Raw genomic sequence first — 26,942 nt, 5'->3', positions numbered from 1 at the left:
CAAGGCCAACAGCTCAGGAGTGCATGCTGGGAGGGCCAGCGACTCTGCAGCCCTGGCCTGTCTCAGCAAGGGCCCTCAGTGGTTCTGATCCCCTTTACAGGCATGGACAGGGGGAAAGGCTCAAAAATGCCCAGATCCAAGGGTCAGCAATGCACTGGTTAGCCCAGGTCCTCCTCTGCTGCCAGTGATCCTGGCTCTAGCAGGAGCTGAGGTAAAGTGGGCCATGAGCAGGGAGCAGGCTCCAGCAGAGGGAGGCAAGTCCACGGGGCTCAGCTGAGGATCTACCCATGGTCAGGACTTGGTGCTTTGACCAAGGCACTGCCTATCTCTCTTTCTCTCTCAGCACTTATTTTTATTTCTTGCTCTAACTTCGGGGCTCCAGGAAGAGTTGCTCCCAGGGACGGGTCCAGAGACACATGGGCACCCTCAAGGTGCACAGCAGTGATGAACCCTACATTCCCTATCTCTTGTCCAGGAGGAAGGGAATCTCCTACTCCACTGACTGGTGGGGAGGTTGAGGCTCCTGGTGGCCTATTGAGGGCCAAAGCTGAGGGGGCACAGCCTTCTCTGCAGGATGAAGGTGGGTACTTCCCAGAATGTTTCTGATCCCCAGTCCCCCTCAGGTCGCCTCTGAAGCTTCCCAAATGGGATCTGGCTCCATCTCTACAATGCTCCTCCTGTGGAGGGAAGGGAGCAATAACCTGTCTGAGGCCCTAGAACACCTGCTTGTACCCAGGATGGCACTCTACCACCCAACTGTTCCCATCTGTTGGGTGGCACAGTAGGAGAAGCCTACTTCTGGGGAGAAGGGAGGTCAGGGAAGAGTTAACCCAGGGCCTCATCAATTCTGATGACAGAATTCTTCTGTAGCACAGCTACCTTCAGGCCCTTCTGGCGGCTGCTCAGCCCCTGGGGAATGGAGGTTTCTATCCTGGAGCATCCCAGCCTGTAACCTATAGAATCCTCAGCCAGTCCTGCCTACAGATCCCCACACCTCCACCTGCATACCTCCTCTGCAAGTCTCCAGGACTGTCCAGGTCATAAGCAAGCCTATGTTCTGTGAGTTCACCCAGCTCTGATCCCCCAAGTCAGCTCACCAACATGCCCAGATTTTCTACAGCATGAAGGTACTGAAGGACAAAGAGCCCACGGGCATGGCTCTGGGGAAATGGGCTCTCAGCTGACTTCTGGGAGCCACCCTAAGCCTCCTCACTTCCCTGAACCTTGGTTAGGCTTGGGTTTGGAGACTGCTAAAATGCCTTCATTAAAAAAAAAATTTAGTTGTAAATGGATCTTTTTATTTTATTTATATATTTATGTGCAGTGCTGTGGATCAAACCCAGGGCCTCACACATGCCAGGCAAGTGCTCTACCACTGAGCCACAATTCTAGCCCCTAAAATTCATTTCTTAAGCTGCACTAGACACTTCAAGTACTCAACAGACACATGTGGCTAGTGGCTGCCACACTGGGCAGTGTAGAGAGAATACTCTCACCACTGCAGCAAGTTCTGTTGGATGATACCGTCCCAGACCTGGGGTACCAAGGGATAAGAGTCTGTCTCTAGTCTTCTGAGGGAAGTGGCTCAGTTCTAGCCCCACCCTAGTGGTGCGACTCTGGTGAGCCATTGTGTTGTGTGCAGAGCAAGAGAGCCATGATGTGTGGAGGGACCTGAGGCCACGGCTGTGTGAGAAATCTGCAAGGCACTGGTGGCCAGAAGTGAGCCAGGCTGTTAGTGCAGCCACTGCAAGTGGCCAGGACACACAGCAAGGTCCAGGAAGGTTAGTGGCATGCAGGGCACTGCAGTCCGAGGACGGGTTAGGAACACGCCTGCACTTACATGATGACGGTTTTCTTGGGGACTTTAGTCGCCTGCGCAGTGACTACAAAGAAAACAGTCAGAATAGCAAGGGTTACAGAGAAGCCAGTGCCTGGGGCTGACTCCCTGATGGCACTGCAGTGCAGCCATCTGCTGGGCTTAGGAGCACTGGCCATGTGTCCCTGGGCAGCCTGTCTCAGCTAGGAGGTCCAGTTTCCTCAGCTACAGACGGGTGAAAGCGTCTGCCCTGAGGGGCTGGGGTGTGACAGCAGGCACCCCAAGGATAGCCCACTCTCCCTCCCGAGCGCCACAGGAGCTGTGGGGAGGAGAACGAGCTGGCATCTGTTGCCTACTCAAAAGGGCCCAGGCTTTTCCTCATGCTGACATAAGCCTGTGAATTCCTCAAACATGTAGCCCAACATAGCCCTGAGGCCTAGGGAAAGGGAAGAGTAGCCTGTGGCCGTGCAGTGGGCCACCAGCCACAATGGGGCCAGGATGGTTGATGCCTTTGCCACAAAATGAGTTCAAGTCCAAAAGGTGTCTCCAGGGGAGAGGGATACAAGAGTCCTGAATGTGGACATCTGAACCCCATGCATGTGGTGAGTGTCTCCAGGGGAGGGGGCACCAGAGTGCTGCACGTGGCACATCTGAGCCCCATGCATGTGGTGGGTGCCTGAGGTCTGAGTGTGAAGGGCAGCTGTCCCAACTGTGTGGCCTTTCCTGGTTTTCCCAGCTGTTGCCCTTACCAAAGCCAGCCCATGGGGCCTATGTTTCCATCTTGCTGCTGGGGACTGGAGTTCCAGAGAGGATGAAACTCATCTGGAACCAGGCAGCACCTACTCCCAACCACCTTGAGGCCTCTTCCCTTGACCTCTGGGCAGGCCTGGGCTTGACTACTGCAGGCCATCTCCAGGCTCAGCAGCCCTCTCACTGCTCAATGGGAAGGTGGAGGAGGTGGCCAGCAAAGCCAAGCGGCCTGTACTGGGACATGGTCCCACATCTTCTGGACCAGGGGACTTTCTGCTTCACTGCACTGCAACACTGAGACAGGCTTTCCCTAGGCAACTTATGGCATTTCAAGCTTGTCGCAGATGATGAGCACAAGAGTTAGACACTGTCTGTGTGTGTGTGCATTGGAGGTCACACTGGCTACATTTGTGTGCCTGCACATGGATGTACCTTGCATACAAATGTGCACACAGGTGTACTTGTCTGCACACATATGCATGCTCAGACACGCTGCACACACATTCACACACACAAGTGTGTATACATGTATGTGCACATCAGCACATGTACATGTGTTTGCTCAGGCATGTGTGTTTATATGTGTGCATTGCTTGCACAAGCTGTGCCCAGGCATGTGTGTGTTTATAAGTGTGCATTGCTTGCACAGGCTGTGTTCAGGAGTGTGTGTGCGTTTATATGTGTGCATTGTTTGCACAGGCTGTGCTCAGGCTTGTGTGTGTTTATATGTGTGCATTGTTTGCACAGGCTGTGCTCAGGCGTGTGTGCATACTTATGCGTGCATTGCTTGCACAGGCTGTGCTCAGGCAGTGTGTGCTTATATGTGTGCATTGCTTGCACAGGCTGTGCTCAGGCAGTGTGTGTGTGTGCTTATATGTGTGCACTGCTTGCACAGGCTGTGCTCAGGCAGTATGTGTGTGTTTATATGTGTACATTGCTTGCATAAGCTGTGCTCAGGAGTGTGTGTTTATATGTGTGCATTATTTACACATGCTGTGCTCAGGCATGTGTGTGTTTATATGTGTGCATTGCTTGCACAGGCTGTGCTCACGTGTGGGTATGCATTTATAAGTGTGCATTGCTTGCACAGGCTGTGCTGAGGCATGTGTGCGTTTATATGTGTGCATTGCTTGCACAGGCTGTGTTCAGGTGTGTGTGCATTTATATGTGTGCATTGCTTGCACAGGCTGTGCTCAGGCTTGTGTGTGCTTATATGTGTGCATTGCTTGCACAGGCTGTGCTCAGGCTTGTGTGTGTTTATCTGTGTGCATTGCTTGCACAGGCTGTGCTCAGGCTTGTGTGTGTTTATATGTGTGCATTGCTTGCACAGGCTGTGCTCAGGCAGTGTGTGCTTATATATGTGCATTGCTTGCACAGGCTGTGCTCAGGCTTGTGTGTGTTTATATGTGTGCATTGCTTGCACAGGCTGTGCTCAGGCAGTGTGTGCTTATATGTGTGCATTGCTTGCACAGGCTGTGCTCAGGCTTGTGTGTGTTTATCTGTGTGCATTGCTTGCACAGGCTATGCTCAGGCAAGTGTGTTTATACCCAGACGCCCTTCCTCAGACATCCTACTGTCCTGTCCTCTGCCCTCAGTGTAGACGCCCTTCCCCAGACGTCCTACTGTCCTGCCCTTTGCCCTCAGTGTATATGCCCCTTCCCCAGATGTCCTACTGTCCTGCCCTCTACCCTCAGTGGAGATGCCCCTTCCCCAGACATCCTACTGTCCTGCCTCTGCCCTCAGTGGAGACACCCTTCCCCAGACGTCCTACTGTCCTGCCTCTGCCCTCAGTGTAGATGCCCTTCCCCAGACGTCCTACTGTCCTGCCCTCTGCCCTCAGTGTAGACGCCCTTCCCCAGATGTCCTACTGTCCTGCCTCTGCCCTCAGGGGGAAACCCCCTTCTCTAGAAGTGCAGCCCATCCCAGCTGCTGCCTGCAGGAGGCCTGTGTGACCACTGCCAGGAAGGCTGCCCTGGGTCAGAGGGGGGTTATCCTGCAGGCCAGGGGCAGGGCTCACACTTCCCCACCACAAAGCAGCCTCTCCAGCGCTCATTCCGGGTTCCTGGCCACCTCCGCCTGCCCCACAGGTTCTGAGACCACGTGGCCTGCAGCCTCTGGTCTCCTCCCCGCAGCCTCCTCTTCTAGCCAGGTCATCTGCCCAAAATGCCTGCCCAGCCACCCCTGCAGGAAGTGCACCCGCTCTGAGACATGGTGGGTCTGCTGCCCCCCAGTCCTGGCTGGCTGTGCAGCTGTGACACAAGGCTCAAGCCTGAGGACCCACCTAGGCAGCATGGGCAACAGGCTCGGTGGCAGCTACCTTCTATGGCAGCCACAGTCTGCTCCCTGTGGCGCTGCTCCCGGGCCGGCAGCACAGGGCTCTGCATGTACAGCTCCCCACCACCACGAGTGGAGCCAAGCCGGTTCACCAGCTGCAGGATGGACAGAAACCACTCAGGACCCCTATCCTCAAGGGACCTAGCTGTCTCTTGTCCACTCTGGTGGTCTTTAGTTTGAGGTCCCCACTGAGACTGTGTCCCCCAAAGGGGACAGGGCTCCCAGCCAGGGCCTCGCCCAGGCATCTTGCGCTGTGCAGATGGCTGCTGGCCGTGTGTGGCTCTGAGCCCCTGAAGTGCAGAGCTGGCTGGGTCTCCCTGCCTCCTGGAACTTGCATGTGGGGCCCACATGCAGGAGGCTGGCCTCTAGACAAGAGCCAGAGACTGGAGCCTGGGGGTCTTGGGGGCCCTGTAGCGGGCACACACCTGCTCAATGTCACTGTGTGCCAGGACAGGCCCTGAAGACCAGAGGCTCAGACTGGGCCTTGCCTTCAGGAGCCCCAGCCTTGGGCCTCCGGACAATGAACAGGGACAGGGCAGCTCTTCCCTCTGTAGGGTCCCACCTATGTGACACCAGGAAAAGGTGGAAACTAACACTACTTTTTACATAAATGGATGAAAGTTGAGGTCAGCACTGGGTTCCCTAGAAAGGCAAAAACCAAAGGGCTTCTTTGAGAGGGTGGGAACAATGGCAGGTGGCAGGGCTCAGCCTCGTGTGGAAGAGGAGCAAGGCCAGACATGGTGTGGTGGGTTGGGGATGATGGGTGACAGTGGCCTGGTGTCTCTGGGCCTGTGCCAAGGGCCCAGGCCCTTCCCTTGTCAAGCCCTAGTGGACAGCTGGCCATGAGGCCCCTTGCCCACCCGTCTTACCTCGCATTCATAGTGTCCCAGGTCATCCTTGCCAGCTGCTCTGACCACAAGCACCAGCAGGCCGCTGCGGGGCTCACTCAGCATCTGGTACTTGTTGCCCGCAGTCAGCAGGGCCCCATCTTTGTACCACCTAGAACCCGTCCCAAGAGTCCATGAGGCAGGGTGTGACATTCCCTGTGCTGCAGACCCGCTGCCCTGGCCCAGATTCTACAGTCCTTGGTGAACCCACCCTGTGGATGTCCACATCCAGCTTGGCCATGCTATCTTGTGGCAGAGGCCCCATGCCCAGTGGGTCTCAGCCCCACAATGCCCTCTCTTCAGTGATCAGACAGTCACTGTGCCCAGCCCCGTACAGCTGCACAACCCTTGTGTTGCAGACAAGAGCCTGAAGCCCCTCCCCTGCTGCCCCACCATGTGCTGGCCCACCTGGTCTGAGGGTGTGGGGCGCCTTCAATGGTGCAGGTGAGCTGGGCATCCTCTCCCTCCACAAAGGGCGAGGCCCGGACCTTGTTCACAAACCGTGGGGGGACTGCAGGGTGGAGAGAGACAGGGAGCCACTCTGATGGAGCTGGGGGTGTCTGAGCCCCCACATTCCTTCCTGAGCCCTAAGTGAGCCCATGACCACATAGGGCTTCCACCCCCACATGCCTGCCTGCCTGCCCTTCCCTCCCACCCACACCCAGTCCCTCATCACAGCAAGCAGAGGGATGGAGGGCCCTTCCACCCATCCACCAGAGCCACGTGGTGGGCTTGGTCAGGGTGTCTCCCTGCCCCACGGGCCTCCAGGCTCACCTTGCACCAGGATCTTTCCCAGGGTGCTGGCACTGCCAGCGGCACTGGCCGCAAAGCACATGTACTGGCCAGAGTCGACCCCAGTCAGGTTGTCCAAGATGAGGGTGCAGGAGCCATCTGGGTCTTCGATGAGGATGTGGTGAGGGTCCACTTCCACTGGCTTCCCATCTAGAAGGGAGGAGTGAGGGCTGTCGTCGAGCAGGGACCTTGTAAGCCTGCCCCGGTGGATGAGAGGCTGGGGCTGGCCTGCACCTCTCTGGGTCTGTCTCTGTTTCTCTCTCTTTCTCTCTGGTGTGGCCCAGACCTCTGTCTCTGTGTCTCTATGTCCACCTTGGACATTAGCTAGAGGCAGGGCCAGGTGGAAAGACCTGAACCTGACAGAAGACATCCACATGGACAGCTAAGTCCGTGGTAGCCCCACCACCCCAGTGTGACTCCCTGCGGACCTCCCATGTGCTGATCATGCCCAGCTCCCTGGCTATGGGCCCATTCTCACTCAATCCCACCAAGCCTACAGCTACATAATCCACTGCCTAACACCCCTTCCCTCCCACCCACACCTGGTCCCTCATCACAGCATGCAGAGGGATGGAGGGCCCTTCTACCCATCCAATCTGCAGGGGGCTTCGAGAAGGAACTCAGATTTCCATGGCTCTGCTGGACACAGGCACCAGGACACCCAGTTGTGGACAGGGACCTCTGGGTGCCATGGCGATAATGTCTGCATCTGAACTCTGGCCTGAAACTGCGTGTGACTCTGAGTTCACACATGGTGGACCCTTAGCACCAGCCTTCTGCTCAGGGGGAGCCAGGCATCCTGCTGGTCTTCCTGAGGCCACTAGTGCAATGTGCCCTTGTTGACCCAGGGGCTGCTGCAAGTGGCATGGCCATTTGGTTTGACAGTTAACCAGCTAAGCTGGGACAGCTCCACGCAAAGACCTGGCAGTAGAGCGTGGACGCCACACCCCAACTTCCCAGCCTTTGCGTGGCTGGCAGAGGAAGTGCCAGGCCTTGCTATAACACAGAGGCGGCCAAGGTAATGAGAAGATGAATCGCAACTTGATGGCCTTGTATGGCCAGCAGAAATGGCCAAAGGGAGCTGGCCGCTAGAGTGATCACCACCAGCTCTATCCACTTGCTGCCCCCGTGGCCCCAGGTGGTAGGCACATACATAGGTCATGCAAGCCCAGCAGCTCTGGATGGAGTGGCTCTGAATGGGGTGCCCTGGGAGCGCTGCCCTCCTGAGAGGTGGGGTCCGGCAGAACTGAAATCAGTCACTGAGGGCACTGACTTGGGAAGGGATGGGTGCTGGTCTCCAGAGGTCAGCAAGCTGCTATAAAAGCCAGCCTGGTCCTGAGCCCCTCTCTTCCTGTCACTGCAACTGCTCCTTTCCCCTGGCAAGACTCCCACGAAGTCATGAGGCCACCAAGGGGAACCCCACCAGATGGCACCATGCCCTTTGGACTTTCAATCTGCAAACAATCTCTTCACTTTATAAGTAACCCAGACTCAGGTGTCTTGTTGGCACATCAGGAAACAGACCAAGACACGTCGCACGTTCCTGAGACAGACCGTTTCTCGGCTAGAGCCCTTGATGAGTGAAGCGTCCCCTGGGTCTGGGACTTATCCCCTGCCAGACATGGCTGTCAGATACCACTTTTGAAAATCGGCTCTCAGCATGCAGTGGGGCTTTGGAGGAAACCAGATGCCCAACCCAGTGAGGCCTTGTGATCTTCCACTCAGGGATAGGCCAATAGGACTCCCTGAGGAACAAGAGATAAGGGCTGCCCAGCCGCATTCATCAAAAGGAAGAGAGCTTCCTGAATGAGTGGATGTCCCCCAAGGGCAGGGTGGGCTCCGCTCTCCACTCCACTCCCTGATGCAAGGCAACTGACTCCATGAGAATCTGGATCCAAGGGTCTCCACTCATGGGCTTGGGTTCGCATGGTCTAGCTAAACTGAAGCCCACTGACATGGCAGCTTGCTAGCCTCATCACCCAGGAAAGGGAAGCTGGACTCATTCATTGTTTTGGGGGCTGGCCAGAGCTCTGGGCACTCCTGGGCCCTCTCTGCCTGGCCGCCCTTCCTCGCTAGCTTCCTGGGGTCCCTCCCATCTCTCTGGCTTGCCGCCCCTTCACTTATGTTCCTCACCTCTCTGACTCTGTGAATCCCAGATCCCAAGCCTTGAAGCCTGAACCTCATCTCTTCACACTCATTCCACATTCAAACTGACCTCAGTCTCTCTCTCTCTCTCTCTCTCTCTCTCTCTCTCATCAGGGATTGAACCCAAGGGCCTGAATCACATCCCCAGCCCTTTCTACATTTTATTTAGAGACAGGGTCTTACTAAGTTGCTTAGGGCCTTGCTAGGTTTCTGAGGCTGCTTTAAACTTGCATCCTCCTGTCTCAGTCTCCTGAGCTGCTGGAATTGTTTTGAGGGCTGTGCACTAGACCTGACCCATAGTTTCAGACACACTGTATGCCAAGGACCTGCCTGCCATCTCTCACCTCCAGCCAGACATCTCTCCTAAGCTCTAGATTTATTCTCAAGCTATCCCCTCCATAACCACCTGGAGCCCAATGGGCACCTGGATTCTTCAAAACCTCACAAATCTGGGTTTCTTTCCTCCCTGCCCAGCTCAGAATGTACCAGCCTGCCTCCCTGTGGGTCTGCCCCACCTCTGTGAATAGGACCAGTGGCCTCTGCTGTCCACAACCCCTGTGCTGCTCCCTGGATGCCATCTCTCTTCCACACACCCCATGCAACCCATCAGCAAATCTGGCTGGCTCTGCCTTCAAAATGCATCCAGGATGCAACCATGGCCACCACCAACATGATGCCATGTCCCTAAGCAGGCCCTTGGCACTACAGCCAAGGTGACAGATGACAGATCTGAACCATGCCCCCTGCTGCTCACAAGACCATGAGGTTTCCATGTAGTCAATGCTCCGTGCTGCCCAAAGGAATCATGTTGATCCCTGGCACCAGCAAGGTGCCTCGGGACCCGAGAACAGTCTGCCAGGGAAGAGCCTCGGATTTTCTGGAACCTTGGGCCACAACAGATGGGCTAGCCTAGGGGTTTGTGGCTCAGGGCCAGACTGGACACTCTATTTTACAATGGCATTCATGGAAGAGGCTCTGGCCCATGCTAGCCTCTACACCAACTAGGAGATTCCTGGTGGGTGACCCGTGCCATACTGGCATCTATGCCAATGAGGAGACTCTTAGTAGGTGACCTGGGCCACACCAGCATCTATGCCAACAATGAGATTCCTGGGGGGATTCTCAGGCCATTCTGTGTCTATGCCATTGAGGAGATCCCTAGTAGGTGACCCAGGCCATGCCAGTGTCTATGCCAACGACGAGATTCCTAGTAGGTAACCCAGGCCATGCCAGTGTCTATGCCAATGATGAGATTCCTAGTAGGTGACCCAGGCCATGCCAGTGTCTATGCCAATGATGAGATTCCTAGTAGGTGACCCAGGCCATGCTGTGTCTACACCAATGAACAGATTCCTGGAGGATGCTCCAGGCCACGAAGGCTTCTATGCCAATGATGAGATTCCTGGTGGGTGACCAGGGCAATGCTGGCATCTCTACCAATAATGAGATTCCTGATGGATGCTCTAGGCCAAGCCAGCATCTACGCCAACAAGATTCCTAGTAGGTGGCATCTATGCCAATGACAAAATTCCTGTGGGTGACCTGGGCCATGCTGGTGTCTACACCTTTGACGAGATTCCCAGTGGATGACTAGGGCCACGCTGGTGTCTATGGCAATAACGAGATTCCTGGGCCACACTGGCATCTACACCAATGAGGAGATTCCTGATGGATGACCCAGGCCACACTGGCGTCTACACTAACAATGAGCTTCCTAGTGGAGCTCCATGTTGTCTTCTATGCTAATGTGAGATTCATAGTGGGCTTCAGGCCATTAATCTTGACTTCAGGAGGACTAGAGCCTGAGGTCAGCCACATGAGCGGTCAGCCATGCAGGTCTGACAGAGTTCCAGTGACAAATGCTGACGTCAAGTCTCATTAAGCCTCCTGGTTGGCATAGGTCTGTTTGGGTTCTCAGGTGTCACTGGGAGGAGAAGGTGCTCTTCCTCACTGCACTGGGAGCGGGAGGCTGGCAGCTCATAAGTGGTGACATTGGACCCTCCCGAAGTGCTCTTCTTTTTTCTCAGGGGCTGCAGTCTTGTCTTTATGCTAACCCTGAGCATAATAGCTCTGAACTCCAAGACCTTCTGGTGAATCACTGAACCTGAAGGCAACCTTGGGGACCAGTGAACTGGACGTCAGAAGTGAGAGTGGTCTCAGGACCCCAAGCCTATGGTGGTGCAGGAAGTGAGGATGGTCTCAGGACCCCAATCCTGTGGCAGTGTCAATTGAGACAGGCCTGGGAGACACCTGACCTCCCTTGACCTTGGCAGCTCCCATCCCTGAGCCATGTAAGGCCTGTGCTCCGTGACCCTGAAGGTGCAGTGTGATCAGCACCCTTCCTGGCCCATTAAGCTCACAGGCCTCTCCTGCACCCAGGTGCCTGCCTGTGGCCCCCTCTGTGGTCCTGGTGCTCTCTCGGCTGCCCTCAGGCATGTCTGTCTCGGCCCTGTGCTGACTCCTCACCCTGCTCATTCCCCAGGGTGGCCATGGCACCACCTGTTCACTGTCCATCCCCAGGATGTTTGCCCTTGAACAGGCCTGGACTGTCTCTTGTTCCCCATGCCCAGCCCACTGACCAGACCCCATGCTGTCCTCAGCCCCCGTGCGGCCCACCCCTGGTGGGGGTTCCTGTGAAGGATCAGTCTGTAGGCCCTGGCAGGTACCTTTGTACCAGCTGACAATAGGCTTGGGTGTGCCGGTCACGCGGCAAGCCAGCTTTACAGTTTCCCCCAGCTCAGCCGTGTAGTCAGCCAGTTCCTCTTCAAATTCCGGAGGACCTGAGGACACATGTGGGGGTCTGAGGACTCTGAGGGTGGGATGTCAGGCCTATGTCCCCTGGGTGCACCCTGGCAAATTGCCCCCAACAACAGCAGTGGCCCCACATCCAAGGGCCTGGTTACTGACTAAGCTGGGTGTGGCTGCACGAGGCAGGGACAGACCAAGGTGCAAGACCATCACACCCAAACATGACCTGGTCAGATACCCCAAGTCTGGAGCTATGCCGTGTCCCCACTACATCCCTTTGTGTCCCCCATTTGAGTTAGGATCAGCTCAACACCTGCTCTGGGGCTCCCTGGGAGGCCAAAGCCACCAGTCCCTCAGCTAGATCTGAACAAGGGGAGAACCAAGCCACCAGTGCAAAAAACAACCCATGCCCACGTGCCCGGCCTGGGTGCAGCCCTCTGGGCATCTAAGTGATGTTCAGGTCCCCACCCCAGCACAGCACCAGGGACACTCACGCCACACAGGCAGGGCCAGGCGCTGCTGGATGCCGCTGATCTCCTTCACCCAGGAGTGCTTGATGATGACTGTGCGTGCCTGCAGCAGGTACTTGCGCACAGAGTCCTCCCGCTCATGCCACACCTCGAAGGCACGGTCGTCTCCTTCCACCTGGTCGTTCAAGTCGATGCTGCTTAACTGTTGAGGGGTGCAACATTAGTGGGAGGACAGAGCTAAGCATCCCCAGACAGACAGGGTCCAGTAGGGCCATGCCCAGGTCACCCCAGAACAATGGCAAGTTCTGCTCCAGTGGCCACCCTGGAGCCCAGGAACAGGGAAACCTCCACTGGCCTGCATGACACCCCCAGCCCCTGGCACCACAGACCTTCATCATATTCCGGAACACATAGCTGAAGGTGTCGGTGCGCGAGTCTCGTCGGGGCTTGCAGATCACCAGGTGGTTCCGAAACAGGAAGACATGGCGATTGTGGCCCTTCCAAGGCATGCGGGCCCCTGGTGCGCCCTCCCACACAATGAAGTGGCCCTGGGGTATGAGTAGATGTGGTTGGACTGTGGTTGCCTGGCCCCATCCCTGGGCGCAGACCCCAGGGTCATCTATGAGCCCAGCACCCACAAAAGCCACACCCCACCACATGGCAGCAGACGCAAGTCCCCCCACCTGGCGGATGGGCTCCCCCAGGGCCTCCAGGGTGCCGGGGTAGTTCTCCATGAGGGACACATGCAGCTTGTTCTCAGCACGCTGGGGCAGCGCTGACACGACTGCGTAGGCCTGCTCCAGAAGGGCGCAGTTCTGCCGGTTCCGGGCCTTGTTGCGGATCAGCTCCTGAGGCGGACCAAGGGTCAGGACCCAGACGGCTTCAGCCCCAAGGCCTGGCCTGGATATTCAAGGCTGGGGCAGGACAGGGCTTCCCACCTTGAGCAGAGCCTGGTACTTCTGCACCCACTCCACCGGCTGCTCCAGGTAGTGCTGCAGTGGGGGTGGGGGTGGCTGCGAGGGGTCCCCAGCGGACAGCATTTCCTCAGCGCATTTCTGTAGGCACCACAGGGCGGGTTTCGGGCAAGAAAGCACAGCCCCAGTTAGGGCATCCTGACAGTAGAGGACATCTCAGGGGCACTCTCACACCTGGCCCTGAACCTGGACAATGGCTGTGTTACCATCTAGCCGGAGGCATGCACAGAACTTGGGCAGTGAAGTGGCCAGCCCAGGAGCACAGAGCTACAAGGCTCAAGGGGCCCTGGGGACTGTGGGGGAAGAAATTAGGGAATATGAACTAAGGCCATGAGCACAGACAAGGGCTAAGCCTCAGGGGACTTTCAGGTCAGTGAGTTTTCTGGTGGGAGTCAAGGCCAGCACTAGGCCTGGGAGCAGCCAGGGAGGAGCCCGGTGGCCAACTCCATGGAGCCAGGCACAGGCACCTTGTAGAACTCCTGGACGGGCGTGCTGACAACCACAGACTCTGCCTGCACACGGCCCACCAGGAACTCCAGGTACTTCTCAAAGGCTTCCTGGTTCTTGATGAAGCACATGGCCACATCGTCATCTGTGTCACAGCGCTGCAGGTCCTGCAAGAAGCTGCCACAGAGAGGGACAGGGTCAGGGACAGGGTCAGGCACAGCTCATAGCCCAGTCCTGGGCCCTCTCCTTGAGAGGCTATGGTTCTTGCCCAGGAGTGGGTTCTGGGCCTGTGAGATTGAGTATACTAAGCTGGGTGTGCAGACACGTGGGCACGTACAGAAGTGCATGGGTATGTACACTTGCCCACGAGTGTGCAGATGTGTAGTATGTGAGCATGTATATGTGGGTACATGCATGTACATGTGCACGTGTGTGGGTGCATGTGTGCATGCATGTGACTGTGCATGTATACACAAGTGTGCAGATGTGACCATGCATGTGTGGCATGTGTGTATAATATGTGTGCATGTGTTTGCCTGAATGTGTCTGTGGATGTGCACATGGCACACACATGCACTCAAATGCTTGTGTGAGTGTGCAAGAGTGCACGTGCATGGAGATCAGCATGCATGTGAGTGCACATATCTATGTGTATCCAGCATGTATGCACATTTTTGTACAGGATTCACATATGTATGTGTGCACACATGTACACTATGTGCACACACATATCAAGCACATGTGCACGCACATTTGAGGCTGGGTGCGTGAGCATATGTGGTGTGCACATGGGACTTCCCATGTGCCCGTGTACATTCATGTGCATGCACATGGGCCTGTGTGAGTGCTCATGGGTGGCAGGTATTCTGCAGCCTTCAACCCATATGGCGAGCGTCTGTCACTGGGGCATCACGCAAGTGGGATGTGCCCATGGGTAAATCGAGTTCCTACCCCAGCTGCTGAGTGTCACCCTCCACGAGGCCTGACCCACAGCTGTGCGTGCACCTCACATGCATGTGTGTGGCCTTGCCTACCTGCTGTGGAAGCGACTGATGTCCTGCACATTGCGAAAAATGACTGCCTTCTGGCTGGCCACGGCTGCTGGTGCTCGGGGAGCACGGTCCAGTTGCTGTATGTAGTGGCTTTGGAGGAACTGAAGCTCACCCACGAAGGTCTGCTCTGAGCTCAGCAGCTCCTGGATGACAGAGCTGGCGGAAGAGTGGCATCAGGGGGTGCCCAGCAGCTGCCCTGCTCCCACTGTCCCTAGTCTCCACATGGGGACTAGGGACACATGGAGAGCTTGCTCCCTTGCACTGCAGTTAAACGGGGTTCCTGTGATCAGGAGCCTGTCACCAAGCTTCAGAAAGTGGGTAGGTGGTGGAGCAAGGGCACCACCTCTTCCCCAGGAAGCCCTCCCGCACGAGGCTCTGGGAGGGCACAGCTGCAGACACCAGGGGCAGGACCGTGACCTAAGGAGGCTCACACAGCTTCAGCAAGCACAGGTCCCCCATGAAGAAGCAGGGCAGAACGCCAGCTGGCCCTTGAGGCCCAGCAGCCAGCTGTGGCTCCACCCTCAACCCTCCCCAACACATACCTCAGCCTGGTCTTGTACTCATCCTCGGACACGGCCTCGGGGAATTCGGGGGCCTCACTGGGCCCCCACTCAGGAGACAGCTGTTGAGAAACAGGAGTTTGTCCCAGGGCACCAGTTTGTTCCACCTCCTCTGTGGCCACCGGGCTCCTGTCCCTTACTTCCAGGGTTCTCTGGCGAAGGGCCAGGATCCCAGGGCCTTGGCACCCTCCCCCAGCTCCGGACTACCATACCTTGAGCCTCTTGTCCAGGTAGGCTGGTGACACCCAGCCTTGCCTGGAGGGGCTGGACTTGGTGGGCTTGGTGCGCACAAGCCAGCGCAGCGGGTGGGCTGAGTCCAAGACCTCCACATACTGGCCTTCCCGCAGTGTGATGACATCCTGCTCAGCCCCCAGGGGTAGGTGGTCGGCCGTGGCCACGTAGATATCAAAGATCTGATAAAGAGAAATGGGCCTAAATCCTGGGGCCAGAGGGGTGAGGCCTGCCAAGGCCCCCCATGGCCCCCCACCTCTGAGGAGGGAGAGGTTCTCCCAACCCCCTAAAACCCCCAAGAGCACAGAGGGGAGGGTGCTGAGTCCAGGGGCCGAGGAGGTACCCAGTCCAGGGCCACAGGGCAGGAGCCCCCAGGGTCACTCTGCACAGATGGCAGTGAGAGGGCTGGCTCCTGCCCACGTGGATGGGCGCCTAGACTGTGGTTGCTCACAGCGCCTTGCTGCCCACTGCCCCCTGCAACCCAAGAGGTGGTGGGCTCTGGAGGCAAAGGTGCACTCTCCACAGATGGCAGTGAGAGGGACATCAGAGGTAGTGCTCTGCAGGAACCCACGTGCAGAGACCCTGCCCTCTGCTCCAACCTCTGGTGTCCCTTGGTGTCTCTGGGGGTGATGCCCCTCCCTTGGTAGCACCAGGCCCTTGCAGCCTCCCATCGTCTCTTCAGCCCTGTTCCCAAGGGTCCCAGCCCACCCACCTCTCCTCGGGAGTCCCCATCCTCTGACTCCGAGGATGACTCCTGGACGCTGGAAGAGGGCCGCGACCGGCCATGCCGGGGGGAGGCAGACGGAGTCTTGGACTCCTCATCACTGTCACCTCCAGGCACCTGCAGCTTGGCTGGGTGAACACAAGGGTTGTGATGTCCCTGGAAGGCTGTCCCCCTACTGCCTACCACCCAGCCAGTCTCCAGGGCTCCCAGGCGCAGAGTCCTAGCTAGGCCCCATGCGAGGACACAGGGTCCCAGCCTCCCCTGGGGACCCTGGATGCCCATCCTGGCCCCCTCACCCTGTGTGATCTTGGCCGACACCATCTCAGTGATCTGGGAGGTGAGTTTCTGTAGGAATTCCTCTGTGCCCACCTTAGCGAGGGACAGGTGGCCATGGGCCTCCTCAGCTACCAGGGCCTCCCCTGGGGGAACAAACGCAACACTGTGGGGTCATGCTTCCCCCAAAAGTTCACTGCAATTCTCCTAGGGGCTGACGGTGAGCAGGAGGCCAGGCCCTGGCAGGGAGACCATGAGGTGGTGCCAGCAGGAAGAGACCAGTGAGGTCAGCAGGATGCAGAGCCTGTGACCAGGGATGAGAATGAAGGGAGCGGGTCTGGACAGAAGAGGCAGCAAGTGGCCAGAGAACGGCAAGCACAGCTAAGAGGCAGCAGGTGGCAGGCAGGGCTACAGGCAGATGGTGAGGGAGCTGAGGACAGCGCTGGGCAGGGTCCAGCCTGGCATCAGGCTTGAGGCGGGGTTGGGGCTGTGGGGGCCGAGGTGACTTTGTGGCTCTTCTTAACATCTGGAACCCAAACCTCCACATAGCCCACTGGGCCTGGGCCCCCTGACCACAGAGGTCAGAACAGCTCTGACTCCAACCAGAGCTGGGAGCTGGCCATGAGAGGGCAGGGACCTGCCCAGAGCCCAGGCTGCTCAGGTCCAAAGGGCGGCACCCCCTGCACCCAACCCGGACATACCTTTCCTCTGCCCAGCAAGGCCGGTGAGACCAGCAGACTCTGACATCTGTGCTGAGATGGCTTGGGTGGTCCTGAGGGGAGGAGGGGTGTCCTGCAAGCCCAGCTTGGACCCACCACTCTGCTCCCCACAGAGGGGGCCTAGGGGCCAGGACACCACAATCAAGGGCTCCACACCAGACGGGGCCCATAAAAACTTCATTTTACAGTGTGGAGAAGCTGCACAGGGAAGGGGGTGGCCACCCACAGGGCTACACCACCCTAGCCCCCTGGGTAAGTCAGTCAGGGCACCCACTCACCCCTGTAGGAAGGTAGAAATGAGAGCCTCCTTCATCTTCTCCTGCTCCTCCTCCTTGGGCACTGTCCAGAGATCCAGGGGAGCTGTCAGGACCAGTCCTGTACTCCGACACCTTGAGTCCTGGGCTGGGACCCCTACCCAGGACATCTAGACCACCCTGGGGGCCCTGCCTGCACTGTCCCTAAGAAGCCCTGGCAAGGGTCTATGCCTAAGCCCACCTCCCTGTCCACTCTCAGCACTTGGTCACCCATGGGGTTGGGGGACAGGCCTGCCCTCCAAGCACCATCCCTCAGAGGGGCTGAACAGAGGGCTCTGGGCAGGGCCCGCAGGCCATCTGTACACCATGCAGGCAGAGCTGAGGTTCCAGGCCAAACTGGCCTGCACCACTGGGCCCAGACTGCTCTTGGGCTCTGCAGGAGAAGGATCACAGGTGGGTGAAGGCCATACATCCCAAGCTGGTTCCTCACCACACCCAGGCTCCCTACTCACGGCCTGAGACATGCAGGCTGGCAGAGCAGAGGGCCTGGCCAGCGGCGTTGGTGGCAATGCACGTGTAGGTGCCCTGGTGTTGCCGGCCCACATCTAGCAGGACCAGGCTGTGCTGCTGGGCAGAGCTGGCCATAGTGTAGCCTGGGGTGTTGGGGCCAATCCACAGAACGCCTCTCTCGGCCTCCTCCTTGAGCCAGTGTATGGTGGGGGCTGGGCATCCTGTGGGCAGGAGAGGGCTCAGTGGGTACACAGTCCCACTGGCTATGGGCCTCCAGAAGAGGGTGCTTGGCCAGAGTGATATGAGGGGTGGAGCAGGAGGCCATGCAGGGTGGCATGGGTGGCCTGTGGGAGGGTGGCATGGGCGACCCATGGGAGGGTGGCATGGGGGCCCTGGGGGGGTGCTCTTTCTCCGGGGAGTGAGGATGCCCACCTTCCACCTTCGCCGAGAATGTGATGCTGGAGCCCCTCTTCACTTTCTTGGGGGTGAACCTCTCCAGGATGTGGGGTGGCACCAACTGCTCACACACATCTGGGAGAGCAAGGACAGCCATGGGGACACCCGGCACCCCTCCTTCAGCTCCCATGTCCTGATGTCCTTGTTCTGGGAACCCCAGGTAGTTCTCTGCGGCCTGTGCCTGTGGCCCCAGAGAGCCCTCTTCCTGCACCTCCACCACTACCAGGCCCAGGGCTGGTCCACTCTGGCCTCATGCCCACAATCCACCCAGCCTCTGTCTGCCCACAGGGCCATCTCACCTGATGCTGACTTCTCTTCTGGTTCATCAGGACCTGAAAAGTGCAGAGGGAGTCAGATGTGCAGCACGGACAGATTCCCTTGCTTCCCTACACGTGGGAAGGTCCTGGTCCTACTGCCCAGTGGGGGGACCTGGGCATGGCCCCACCCATGGTCAAAGGTCCATTACCCTGCCTGAAACCTTGGCCAAGAGGCCAAAGAACTCACACTCCAGTGTACATCCGTGTGACATCCCCACCCTCCCTGTGCCCACTGGGAGTCTGGGGCCCTGCCTGGAACCACATGGGCACTGGGAGATGGCAGTTGGGGCTCCACCCTGAGAGGCAGGAGGAGGACCCAGCAACAGTCTATCCGCAGGACCAGTATGGGTCAAACTGGGAGTCAGCTGTCAGTGCTCAGAACGTTTGGGAAAATAAGGACACAGGAGTTTTCTTGTCAGAGCTGCCACTGGGGCTTTGTGCGGGTCTGCTGGGCCCAGTATTCATCTGCTTCCCCCAAGAGCCTGCTCATCACTCAGGGTGTCCAAGCCCCACTGGGCACCCGCTCCTGTGGGGCAATTCTGCCATCTGTGCCACTGTGCATAGGGGCAATGGGCTGGGCCCAGCCTGATGGGGCCTGGCATGCAGTACATGTGGCACTGCTCACTCCTTCAGGGCACACACCTCGGACCAGCAGCCGGGCAGATGAGTAGGCAGCACCAACAGCATTGCTGATATAGGCCGCATACTGGCCAGCGTCCTCCCGGGTGACAGAGACGATCTCCAGGGTGTGCAGTGTCTTCTTGTCAGCCATGCGAATGTGGGCTGATGTAGACAGGGGCTGGCCGTCTTTGAACCAGTACAATCTGGGGACTGGGTAGCCTACCCCATGGAGGAGAGTGGTCAGCACAGGACCATTCTCAATGGGCACTATACTCTTTCGATGGGAGACAGACAAAGGCCCAGAAAAGAGGTTGCTCAGAGGCCAGCCAGCCTCTGGTGTGGGGGTGGGGTGGCAGCCTCCTGTTGCCCAGCAGCAGGCACACATGACCTCCTGACCTCCACTGGTCAGGCCCTTCCCATGTGTAACCAACGGGAGACAGCTCCTGGCCTCCCTCCAGCTACGGTGCCCACTCCCCAGCACCCTACCTTTCACCTTGAGCTGAAATTTGGCCAGGCATGTACCAGGGGCCACCTGGAGGTCCCTCAGCTCCTCCACCACCTGGGGCAGCTGCCCCTCATCTGATTCGGTTCCCTCTTGCTCCCGGCTGGCAAAAAAGACAAATAAGGGGGTAGCCATAAAGTGGAGCAGGCTGAGGGTCCAGGCGGGAGGGCCCACGGGGTGAAGGTCAGAGGTGGATGGGTTTGAGGTTCCCTGTCTGCTGAGTGGAGGGGCAGAGGGACAGAAACGGCCAGGGTCTGACTGAAAGCTGCAGGCTTGGGAAAGTCAATCTAAGCCACCCAGCCCAGATCACCACTTCCCGGGAGGCCCTGGGCCGCTGTCTGTGTGGCCCCACCTAGACAGGTATCCCTGGGCACTGAAGTAGGATGAGGTCTCCGTGGCGTCTGCGGCAGTGTCGTAGTCTGTGCTGGTCACTGGGGAGGAAAAGTGAGTGGAGGAGGCTCAGGACTTTGGGATTTCAGGGGGACGCGCCCTCCTGGGCCTGCCCACCCCTGCTGTTCCCAGCCTCGTTCTTCCACACCCATAACTAACTGCAAGCCTCTTAGGCCCAGCACAAAACGTCATATGACCTGAGTCTCCAGGAACAGCAGACAGGGACAGTGGCAGAACCTTCTGGTTCCATCCTACCAGGGCACGAGAGGTTGGAGACACAAGCCTCAAAACCAAGAGAAAGAGACTTGGATTTCTGACCAAGAAGGGGCAACAAGCTGGACTTCCACCACTGTGGGCCAAGCGAGAGTCCCCAGAGTGCCCATGCTGAGACACTACCCCAGCAGGATGGTTGGGAGGTGTGGCCCTGGGCCTAGGGCCAGTGGGAGCTGAATGGCAGCTGAGACCCCTGGCCCTTCTTGCCACGTTCTCAGTGACGTTCAGGTAAAATTGGGGGACTTTAAAAGATTTCTTAGACAACAAAATGGAAGAAAATAGTCTTTTACAAATGGTGTTGAGCAAGAGTGAACTTGAAGCCTTACCTCACACTCACAAATTCCCTCCAAGGGAATCAAAGACCTCAACTTAAGAGCTACCACCAAGTTTCCAGAAGAAAGCACACATGTGAGTCTTTATGACTCACATTCAGGCAGCACTTGCATAAGTGTGGCGAAGCCCAAGCAGTCAAGGAAGAGCAGAGACCCTAGCCTTCATCAGGCCAGACACGGTGCCCCCAAGTACATGGCCAAGAAAGGGAAAGACCGAGGTCATGCCTCTGATGCAGTCCGGAATCAGGAACACGTGAAGAGCTCTTTCAGCTCTGGAAGGAGACCAGCCATCAGTGCCCACCATGCCACAGCTCCAAGCATGCCTGTATGCAGGGGAGCCTCCACCACGACCCCACACACACCAGCAGCAGTTCTGTGGCCAGGGCACCTGCCAGCTGCATGTCCTCTAGCCCAGCTCAGCTCTGACCCTGTTTGCCTGGGGACAGGTCAGGCCCCAAGACAACCTGCTTCAGCGGCTAGTCAGAAGCCCAGGCTCCTCGCTGGGGTGGACCCAGTGGATATAAATCAGGACCCATGGTCTCCCTGGGGCAGGGTTAACCTGCCAGGGCAGCTCACAGAGCCAACCAAGGGTCCTGTTGCCTAGGCTGAAGGTGACTTAAGGACACCTCAGGAGCAGCCAGATGTGAGATCATGTCGGGCAAGCTGTGGTGGGCACAGCCCCTGCCAGCACCTCTGTTTCCATCAGGCCGAAGTTCCCTGAGGCCCACAGCCTGGGCACCCTACTCCAGCTATGTCACATGCCATCCTCAGTGGATGGGGTGGGGCCCTTTCCAGGCTTCCTGTCAAAGCTTGGTCTTCCTGGACAGCCTGCCCACCAAGGCTACAGGGACCCTGCAAGAGTCACCTCATTAGAACAACAGAAACCCTCAACACCCAGGAGATCCCAGGCCCATGAGCACCATCAGGAATCTAAACAAAGAGCAAGTGTCCTGACACTCTGTGGCAGCAGCCACCCGCATGCCCAAGAGTCTCCTGCAGCAATAGCCAGGGCTCCAGAGCAGCCCCAAGGCAGTGGCTGAGCAGCTGGGCTCCCCTGGTTCCTCTTCCACACCTTCCTGGTCTCCCCAGCCTGGAGGCCTTTGGCAGACACAAGAGACCTCCACCCTCCACCATTGGGCTCCCGGGGGAACTGTGGCCTTGAGCTTGGCTCAAGGGAAGTCTCCACCAGCTTAAGACCTGGAGGCCCTAACTCCTATCTGGTCTAAGACCAGAGCCCTGGATCACTCTTCCAGCCCTGCTCAGGAGACTCTCATCCCCACCCTGGTAACACAGACCCCCAGAGTGCACTCACGCTCCACTCGGAGCTCAGCCTTGGTGGAGGAGACGCCCACGCTGTTCTCCGCCAGGCAGCGATAGACGCCCATGTCTGTGGGCACCACAGCACTGATGATGAGCTGGTGGCCACCCTGCTGGTCCTCATTGATCATGTAGTGGTCATCCTCCTCCAGCAACTTCCCGTCCTTGAACCAGCGAACACTGTGCACAGGTTGGCCCGTCACCACACAGTCGAAGCTCACGGGGTACCCATCCTGCACCTCCTGGTTCTGCAGCTCCGTCAGGAACACGGGGGCTAGAACAGCAGGCAGGGCATGTAGCATGTTAGCCTGGGCGTGCCACTCACGCCTGTGGCCACAAACACACCGATCACACCAGCTGGGTGGTCTGACATGTGTGAGCTGCCCGGCAACAGGCCATGTGGGAGCACCTGCAGACCTGACGTGACACAGACCCTGAAGCTTGCCTGCTAGGCTTAGCCCTCTTCCCAGCTCTCTAAAAGTCTCTCCTGCTGCCCAGGCCACCAGGAGGCAAGAGGGATGAAGCGCTAGACAGGGATGGGAAGAGCAGTAACTGCGGAAGGCTGAGGGCTGTCCGGGATCTGGAGTGTAGGAGAGCAACTTCTGGGCGTGCCAGGGTAACTGATCCCAGCTACCTCCTGTCCCTGCAGAGATGTGGCGTGGCTGATAAGTAACTCAGTGGGTGAAATGGAAGTGAAGTGCCTTGTGGAAGTGGGTGCCTATTCTATACGGGTTATATCTCCAAGACTCCTCGGGAAAAAATAAATAAAACTCTCCAGAAAGTAAGTATTCACATTCCCATTTTGCCCACATGAAAGCCAAGGCTCCGATAGACTGTGGCTTCCCTAAGCTCACACAGCTAATAAGAGGCAGAGCTGGGATTCAAATTCAGCTCTAGGATTCAAATTCAGCTCTGTTCAATGAGTCGGGACTTTCTACACCTCGGAGGCTGCACTTGCAGAGTGCTGGAGCCCAGGTAACCCCTGGACCTCTCAGCTGGTGCTGGCCACTGCTGGCCTCACTCCTCCTCTACCCCCTTGGACTCCAGCTCCAGACCCAACTCTGTGGAGCAGTTGGACTCAGCGGCATCAGAAGTCAGCTGAGTGGACACTGGCTCCGGAGGTGCTGCAGGGGCAGGGGCCGCCTTGCCAATGCGCATCTCCACCCCCCTGGGCCCCTGCTCCACCAGGCTGATCTCCACCCCAATGCCCATGGTGGTGAACATCTCTCGGAAGCAGGTGACTGCCCTGTGAGCTTCGGCCAGGGCCTCGAAACGGATGCAGACAAAATTCTCATCCTCGCGGTAGGTCTGCCAGTCCGCAGGTTGCTCTGGCTCCCCGGGACCCTCGTCAGCGCTAAGAAACAGCTCCTCGTCAGAAACCTCTGCTGGGCCTTTGGTGCGGAAGAGCCGGTGCAGACGCCGGGCAGCGCGGTGGAAGGCGTCATCCAGCTCGCCCCCGGAGGAGCTCTCGGCCTCACTCTCGGTGCCACTGACCACCACACAGGCGCTATGGCTCACACAGCCAAACTTGTTGCTCACCTGACAGGTGTCGCGACCAGTGTCAGCACGGCCCAGGCCAGTGACCAGCAGGGTGCATGTCCCATCTGCGAGCTGGTCGATGTGGTGGTGCCGCCCGTCAGTGAGCTCTACGCCGTCTTTCAGCCAGCATGCTCGCACATCAGCCTTGCTGGCTACCACACACTCCAGCCTCAGGGCATCCCCCACCTGGGCCTCAGTGTCCCCAAATGTGTGGGAGAATACGGGTCCTTCCTGCTGCTTCATCTCCTTCCGGACCTTGTAGCCCTTAAAGGCAGCCTGAATCTTCACTGCTGCTTTGTCCATGGAGGGGTCGCCCAGATCCTCAGCACTCAGACCTATCGGTGGTGGGTGCACCTGGGCTGGGTGCTCCTGCTGCTTCTGTGGTTCCACAGAGGAGGGTGCTGGGGCCCTGGCCTGTGGGCACAGAGCACAGTATCACAGTGAGACAGGAGCCGCGAGGCCAGACACACAAGACCAGGGCCCAGCACTGATCTCCGCACGGCTATCCATTCTGCCTCTCAGGCCCTGGCAACTGTGCCAGCCTCATGGAGTATGAGGTACCTGCTGGCTCTTGTTGCTATCACAAAGCAAGCCCAACTCCCTGAAATCACTCTATACAGTCCCCACTGGGGACTGATGGGTAATGAGGGACACCAGAGGGACTGGCCCCAGCTTTATAGGAAAAGGCTTTAGCAGTAGATGGATGATGGACGGGTGGAGAAATCGGTGGAAGGAGGGACAAGCACGTGGGTGGTAGTGGCAAGGGTAAAACACTGGGCCTCCCCTTGCAAGCCAAGTAGAGGCTCACCTTGCTGACCAGGGGTGAGACCCCAGGCCGCCCAGCCTTCTTGAGGTAAGTAACCAGGGAAGGTGTGCCTGCCCGGGACTCGTCGTCAGAGCTGGTGTGCGAGAGGTCAGCCTCTCCAGTGCGTGCCAGCTCATCAGCTGTGGAGTAGCCCTCAGAGAGGCCAGGGGCCACCTCCTCCACCTCCTGCCGTAGGTGATGCACGCGGCCATCCTCCTCTGGAAGCTCACTGATGGAGTCCAGCGTGGGTTCACGGCTCATGCGACGCTTCTTGGCCAGGGCCTCCCACAGCAGGTGCAGGTCACCCTCCTGGGCTGCCTCAGGGGGCAGGCTGGGCTGTGTGGGCGCCTCGTCCCCAGAGCCAGGGGTCAGCACCACTGAGGAGAGCAGGAGGGTATCAGCGGAGCTGTGACCCCAAGCCTATCACTGGACCTCTGTTCCCCACTTGGCACCTGGTTTTACCAGGTCTAGAAGCACTGAGCCTCAGTCTTCCCTCCCTATGTCAGTTCACCTCCTGCACAGACAATGTGGTGACCAGAACAGAAAATGGCTCTGCACAGTGAGCCTGGGCCTAGATTCACAGGCCCACACTGCAGGGGTGGGACACATGCACAGGGAATGCACCTGGATCAGGCTCCGAGGTGGGGCACTGACAACCTCCCGGGAGAAAGTGATGGGGTGGGACAGGCCACCCCCTTCCACATTCAAGGTTTCCCAGCCCAAAACCTAGTACTCACCCTGGAAGGTAGCAGCCTCCATGGAGGCCAGGGCGTGGGCAGGGCCACAGCGGTACTCGCCCTGGTCTTCTGCGCTGAAGCCCTTGATCGCCAGTGTCTGCTGCCGCCCCCGGGAAAGGACCTCAAAGTGCCCACTGGGTTGGATGCACTCCGTCCCCTTGTGCCAGACGACCTCGCCGGCCTCAGCTGCCACCTCCACCTCCAGACAGACATCCTCTCCGGCCACCACCTGCCGGCTCACAGGGGTAGGGGGCGGGGGAGGAGCAGGCTCCACTGGTTCTGCTGGGGAACAGTGTCCACGGAGGACAGGCCACATCAGCTGTGGGGGCATTCCAGGGTCCAGACCTCACCCTGCCAACTCTTCCCTCCACCTTGGAGAAGCTGGGCATTCTCCAGGACCAAGATGGCTACTTACCCAGCCTGACCATCTGGGGCAGGTGCACAGGTTCCCCAGCACCTGCAGGGCCCACAGCAGCCACTCGGAAACGGTAGGTCTCCCCAGGAGTCAGTCCATCCACCACACACTCAGGCCCAGGCACGAGCTCGTGGCACAAACGCCACTGGCCCTTGGACCCCTCCTTCATCTCTACCCGATAGCCACACAGACCCCCTCCACCATCGCTTGTGTGAGCCACCCAGGACAGCTATTTCAAAGAATGGTCATTGTTTCATGGAGAAGCAAATGAATTTATTGTTGATGGATTAAATAGTCCATAGATGTCTGTTCAGTCTATTTGATTAATGTTTTCCATTTAGTTCTGAAGAATCTAAGCTGGCAAGTTTTTCTTTTTGGGTGAGCATGGTACAGAAAGGTTTCCCCAAACCTCAGCAGTGCAAAGAGTATGCAGTGTGGTCCTCACAAGGCCTTTCATCTGCCACGAAAACTCTGTGTTCCATATATGGCTCCCTCCAATTGTCACCTCAACCAGCCCCCCAACACTAGACCATTTTATAGGAATCTTGTTTTGTTTAAAAGCATTGACCCAGGTGTTGGGTATATGGCCTAGTGGTAGAGTGCTTTAGCATGTATGAGAACCTAAGTATGGTGCTTATCTCTTTAAAAAAATGACTTGCCAAAATTATTTTTGCCAATGAAAAAGCTTATCAAGGGAGATTGAGGGATACTGGCTGATGTGGCCCTATGCAGAGGTCCTGACCTGAAAGCCTAGAGAAGCAGAGAGTCCATGAGTGTCTCCATGCATCTATTCACTCATTTTGCAAATTTGACTGAGTCGGAAGATAAAGTGCAAGTCAGTTATGTAGGTTAGAACAGTGTCCAAGATAGTATGTCTGGTCTCCTTCATTTCAGTTAATATTTAGGGGTAAAACAAATTAAGTACAATAAATACAATGAAGAAGGCCCTGTAAAGGACACAAACTAGGCATTCAGTGTTCACGGTTCCAAGACTGGCTTGCTTCTGAGTGAGGGCTTCATTGTCCTGTGATGGCAGGAAAAGTGGGAGCAAGGTGCTACCAGAGGCATTGGATGAAGTGCAGGGATATGAAATAATGCCACAGGCCCTGAGGGGAGGGAGCGAGATCAAGGGAGGGTACAAAAGGATTACGGAGATCATTGCCTGGTCATGGGGACTGTGGACCATGGTGAGTATTTTGAACTTTATTCTAAGAGGAATAGGAAGTCATCTGTGCCTGAATCAGGGTGGGTGTCATGGGTTGGCTCCTGGTATAAACTTTCTTCATTGAACTGATTTTGTTTTAACCCAACTGTTATGTTGTTCTCCCATTTTCATTATATCAAGGTCTCTAATTTTGTTGGACCATTCATTTAATGAAGACTTTTTGTGTTCCTTGTGTTACCACGTTTCTCTGATTCTTCTTGACCCTAGTAGCTTGAAAAGGTGCATGCACATTTGAAGAAACCATTACTTCTTCCAGACTTAAGGACTTATTTGAGGATGGAAAAGCTTTTTCCTGCAGAGCAGTACGGGAGGACAAGCTGACCTAGT

General features: G+C 57.3%; 1 protein-coding gene across 4 annotated transcripts; it reads right to left on the bottom strand.

The window, feature by feature from the left end:
• Positions 1–258: 258 nt before the first annotated feature.
• LOC308631554 (obscurin-like) lies at positions 259–25,614 on the bottom strand. 4 transcript variants are annotated; one of them, XM_081262871.1, is made up of 28 exons: positions 25,391–25,614; positions 24,976–25,257; positions 24,242–24,615; positions 22,978–23,847; positions 21,890–22,169; positions 19,935–20,013; positions 19,102–19,685; positions 18,442–18,474; positions 18,119–18,217; positions 17,689–17,907; positions 17,201–17,261; positions 16,905–16,975; positions 16,227–16,349; positions 15,919–16,058; positions 15,188–15,388; positions 14,958–15,037; positions 14,398–14,571; positions 13,384–13,540; positions 12,881–12,997; positions 12,626–12,790; positions 12,332–12,490; positions 11,967–12,144; positions 11,391–11,504; positions 6,562–6,729; positions 6,196–6,298; positions 5,770–5,899; positions 4,884–4,995; positions 259–1,883 (listed from the first exon to the last, which is right to left on the bottom strand). In XM_081262871.1, exons 1-28 carry the CDS (start codon positions 25,557–25,559, stop codon positions 1,837–1,839), a joined length of 5,289 nt encoding a protein of 1,762 aa, XP_081118997.1. In that variant the 5' UTR covers positions 25,560–25,614; the 3' UTR covers positions 259–1,836. The 4 variants fall into 4 exon arrangements, with proteins under 4 accessions (XP_081118997.1, XP_081118995.1, XP_081118998.1 ...); XM_081262872.1 differs by lacking the exon at positions 259–1,883 and having other exon boundaries at positions 4,373–4,995; positions 19,102–19,299; positions 19,567–19,685; XM_081262869.1 differs by lacking the exon at positions 259–1,883 and having other exon boundaries at positions 4,370–4,995.
• Positions 25,615–26,942: the final 1,328 nt, after the last annotated feature.

This window comes from Spermophilus citellus (genome assembly GCF_964194105.1).
Source record: "Spermophilus citellus genome assembly, chromosome: 12".
Taxonomy (NCBI): domain Eukaryota; kingdom Metazoa; phylum Chordata; class Mammalia; order Rodentia; family Sciuridae; genus Spermophilus; species Spermophilus citellus.
This window is presented reverse-complemented; position numbering and strand designations above follow the sequence as displayed.